This window comes from Oreochromis aureus, linkage group 12, assembly GCF_013358895.1.
Source record: "Oreochromis aureus strain Israel breed Guangdong linkage group 12, ZZ_aureus, whole genome shotgun sequence".
Classification (NCBI taxonomy): domain Eukaryota; kingdom Metazoa; phylum Chordata; class Actinopteri; order Cichliformes; family Cichlidae; genus Oreochromis; species Oreochromis aureus.
In genome coordinates this window covers 18,466,732-18,471,202 of record NC_052953.1, presented here as the reverse complement: position 1 = coordinate 18,471,202, position 4,471 = coordinate 18,466,732, and the positions used below count along the sequence as shown (strand labels likewise).

General features: G+C 39.1%; 1 protein-coding gene across 2 annotated transcripts in view; it reads left to right on the top strand.

Annotated features, from left to right (window-relative positions):
• Positions 1-2,690, top strand: part of vps13a (vacuolar protein sorting 13 homolog A) — a 45,331-nt gene extending 42,641 nt beyond the window's left edge. For both annotated transcript variants that reach the window (XM_031729091.2, XM_031729088.2), the window contains 3 exons: positions 2,088-2,211; positions 2,340-2,414; positions 2,515-2,690. In XM_031729091.2, coding sequence (XP_031584951.1) covers positions 2,088-2,211; positions 2,340-2,414; positions 2,515-2,565 — 250 coding nt within the window. In that variant the 3' untranslated portion in view covers positions 2,566-2,690. The remainder of the gene's footprint in view (positions 1-2,087; positions 2,212-2,339; positions 2,415-2,514) is intronic.
• The last annotated feature ends 1,781 nt before the right edge of the window (positions 2,691-4,471 follow it).

The window sequence follows — 4,471 nt, the reverse complement described above, 5'->3', positions numbered from 1 at the left end:
ATTTGTTTACTCAGATCCAAGGCAGGCCAAACCTCTGTGTTACAACCTACATACAAAAGACACACATTCACAATATATGGGTACACAAGTCTGTTTTATTTCAAAGTGTTTCAAACTTTACAGCGTTTGCAGACCCAGTGTCCATAATCCCTGCATTTGGAACAGGTGAATTTCTGACATGTTGCACAGGTAAACCTGCTGCGATTCCTGTTGCAGCTCTCTTGCACCTGGCACTGCGTTGTCTTTACAGTCCCTGGCACAGCACCTGCCTCTGTGCTAATATTTCCTTGTGCTGCATGAATCGGCAACGAAGTTGCTGAGCTAGAAGACTCAGAAACAATCTTCTTTTGCCTGTCCACCCTGTACATGCCTTGTACAAAATGTAGGCATTCACTGTCGCCAGGTCCAGCATATTGTAGAAAACCGCTACTGGCCACCTGCGTGTTGCTGATCTTACGGAATACATCCGTGCCATTTGGTCCAACACGTCTACACCACACTGTAAAAGCAGAGAGAGAGAGTCATGAGTATATGTTTTTTTTCTATAGGCCTGTATAGCACACATCAGAAAACATTGTAGCACTGGTGTAAAATTGTACACACATTCACATACCTTCATGTGGTTATAGTCTGTTATCGTGTTGGGTTTCCTCTTTCTGCCGTCACGTGTTGGTGCATGGAACTTAGAACACACACAGTCTTGTTTTTTTTTAGGTGCATAAATTGTCAAGGAGACACTGCCACTTCTAAGCACTGAAGTGGAGAATACCTCTCGCTTTGCAGTATCTTTTGCAAGTTGAGGAAGTTCACGCCGGACTTTATTCACCGTGCCCAGTAACGTTGTTTTGCGCTGCAGCAGTCTGTGCGACAGTGACAGTGAAGTAAAGAAATTGTCCGTTGTGACGTTTCTCCCATCATCCAAAAACGGCTCCATCAGTTTCATGACCACGTTCTCTGCCAGCCTCTCTCCCGTCTGACGACTGGGGTCTTTTCCCAAGTAAGGAGATGCACTGCAGACATATTTGGTGTCCAAATCCGTGGCCATCCAGAACTTGATCCCAAATTTGTCTGGCTTGGTTGCAATATACTGTGTGAATGGACAACGAACCTTGGTAGGGAACAGCTGTTCATCTATGGTCATGTGTTCCCCTGGAGTGAAACTCTTAGCACAGTCTACTTTTATGCACAGCACTATGCTGTAGTCAAGCAATGCCACTTCCTCACATACACAGTCACAATGGAACAATGGAAGATCTGTGCTGAGAGTCAAGGAAGGTGTGAATGTGTGTCTTTTATATTTGCAGGTCAGTCAATGTGTGGGATATTTTGTATAGGTACTAGGTGTATAGGTATATACACCTAGTGTATAGTGTATAGGTGTATAGGCATTTCTGAAAGTTGTAACACAGAGGTTTGGCCTGCCTTGGATCTGAGCAACTCTGAGTGAGCAAATGCAAATGTGCCAGGCCTCAAGGATAATGGGTGGTTTGCACAACAAAAGCTGGAGGAGAAACAAGCTGACGACCTGTGAAAATCTCAGCAGGGGTGATTAACACCTCGGGACTTGCACCAGAAAATAAAAAAGCCAGTAATTCTAGGGGGTGTTGGGTTTAGGGAAGTTACCCAAATTTGCGCAGGATAGTAAACCTAAAAAACAAAAAAAAAAGCAAAAAATCCTGCCTAAAAGATTTTTACTGATGTAACAAGACAGTAAGCTGTCTAATGACTGGGAAATTTATTTTGAAGATTTATTTAAAAATCCATCTTTTTTTAATTCAGTTAGACCAAAATGAATGATTGACCCACAAACTGAGCTGGAAAATGTTTACAGTCGAGACAGGAAGCTGTTTTCACAAAGATAGGACCGAAAGTCTTTGTACAACCACAGCTATCGCCATCTGGTGGCATTCAGATTAAGGTTGAAGGCACTCCCATGTTGGCTTCAGCTTATCCGTGTCTTTTTACTTTTTTTAATGCCTATGACTGGAAATCATTGTTTTGGGATAATGAAACTGAAATATAAGAATTTTAATTTTGTTCTTCCACAAGATATTAATTACTTTTACAAACTCATCTTTTTTTTCCAGGGGAATATTTTTTGTGACCAAAGGCACTTTTGGTCAGCTGACCTGTGAGTGGCAGTATCTGTTTGAAGAGTTCACCAAGGATCCAACCATTATAGAGGACCGCCGACTTCGCATTGAGGCCAAGGTAAAAACAAACAAACAAACAAGCTGTTACCATTATTTACTACCCAAATATTTCTTTATTATTAGTATTATTATTATTAGTAGTAGTAGTAGTATTACTACTGTACTGAACCTCGCCTTCCACTGCAGGAGAGAGTGAAGTCAGTCTTTCATGCCAAAGAGTTTGGGAAGATAATAAACTTCAAAACTCCAGAGATAGCCAAAGTAAGTTTGCAATTTGGACTCAAGCTGATATTTCCTTGCAGTCGGGATACACGACTAGTGAAAATAATTAGTTCTAACTTTGGTCATTATTTATTTTCAGTGGGTTCTTGCCAAATTGGAGGATGCACGAGAGAGTTTACCTAAGTACTGACTCTGAAGAGCGAGAAACGCTAAACACACGAGGTCTGTGTGTGCCAGTGCCTTTTTTCTTTACTGCATGCCACTTTTCCCTCCATGTTTGACTAGTGAATAAACGATGCTCTATGTTAACTTTCAGTGTGTGTTGGGCCTGAAAGACAAAGTGTGCATGTAAACAGATTGCTGATTTCCATCTACTTACTACAGAGGATCAGTGACCTTTGCTTTGCATTCATTTTTTTTTAAATAATGGTTTTCTTTATTAAAAATGTTAAGTCTGGAGTTTACAAACAGGTTCTGTTATTGCCTGCTTGAAGGATTGTGCGAATGGAGGATTGAGATTCCTTAGATGTACTTGTTCTAATCAAACATACATTAAAGCTGCTGTCGGACGAACTTTGAAAGGGGAAAAGAATGAGCGGGCCTCCACCTGCAGCTCGTACCTCTCAGTTTCAAGTCTCTCCCACCAGATGAGTGCAGAATTTTGCACATTACGCACAGTTAAAAAAGGATTTTTGCTGGCCTTGAGCTTCATGTGGATTCCCCTGGCTCTATCGGGTGAAAACCTTAACCCAAGAGGAGATGAAGGAGGAGTCCTGCTCCCTCTCAAAGGCTATTGTCGAACTCCCCCCCTTTCGTAATGACAACAAAGACATTTTGCCTACCATAGCTTTATAGATTCAGTTTAACTTTCATTTCTGGATGTAAAGGAGGATTTGGGTGTAGAAATGTCAATCTTAATAGCGACTGATAGGAAAAAAAAAATCACTCGAGTATCACTGAGGCCAAATTAACCATAATTGTCGTAGCACATTTAATGTTGCACACTGTTTCTTTTACTGGATTATATAAAAGGACGCTAATATGAATTAGTATGGCTTTATAATACACATAATTGAAAAAAATGTGCATCCTTAAAGTCTTCTTTTTCCTATTTTTTATACATTTCAGAATAAAGACTGTTGAGTGTGTGAGTCAGAGATGCATGCTATTTTTATACTGTACTTACATGCATCAGTCTGCTGTATATGACCTAATATGATGTCTATCTGTAAATATCCATCCTGGCATCAGACTTTATGAGGAGGTTGCAGTATGTAATTTCGTGATTTTTATGTTTTTATACCACACATATGCAATGCCAAACATGCTGATGAATTATACAGAGAAAAGGTATATATTGAAAATAAAGGAATGCTAATTATTATTATCAGCTGCTGTTTACTCTGATGTATATTTCAAAGATTTGATTTTGGTCTTGGGTGCATCACGGTTTAATATCACTAAATACTTTCTGCTGCCATTTACGTCGTTTTGTTTTCAGGGAACAAATTATTCACTGCAGTGGCTTTTTTTTTCATGTTTTTTTCAATAAAAATAAAAGTTTTTTTGAATTCAAAGCGGTCTTAGTTTATTTCTTGCACCAAGAAAACATCAGGCACTTGTTGTGTATTTTTTGTCCTAAAGCACATCTCAGACTATTTACATCTGAAACTCGATGAACTCCGTGGCTCTACTGACTGTCCTGAGTAAATAAGGCACTTACATGCATCTCAGTTTTAGAGCAACCATTTCTAAACATTATGAAATCACAAAACCGGGCTAAAGAGCATCCTTATCAAACTATTACATGGGGATACATTTACATACATTAAAGCACTCAGATCATATGTCTATTTAAATAAGTAGTTCACACAACGGATCATTTACTTGCTACTAATTTTCACTTTCTCATTTCCACTGTAAAGTATCATTTACAGCAAACACTAAAAACACTACAAGGGAAACTAAAGCATCTACACACAGTTTCATGTTAGATGGTGACTGGTCTGAGTATGTCTGGTACAGGATATTTGTATTCTCTCTTTTTTGGATCTCCCTTGTTAGAAATGAAACAATTTCAAATTTATTTATGTATT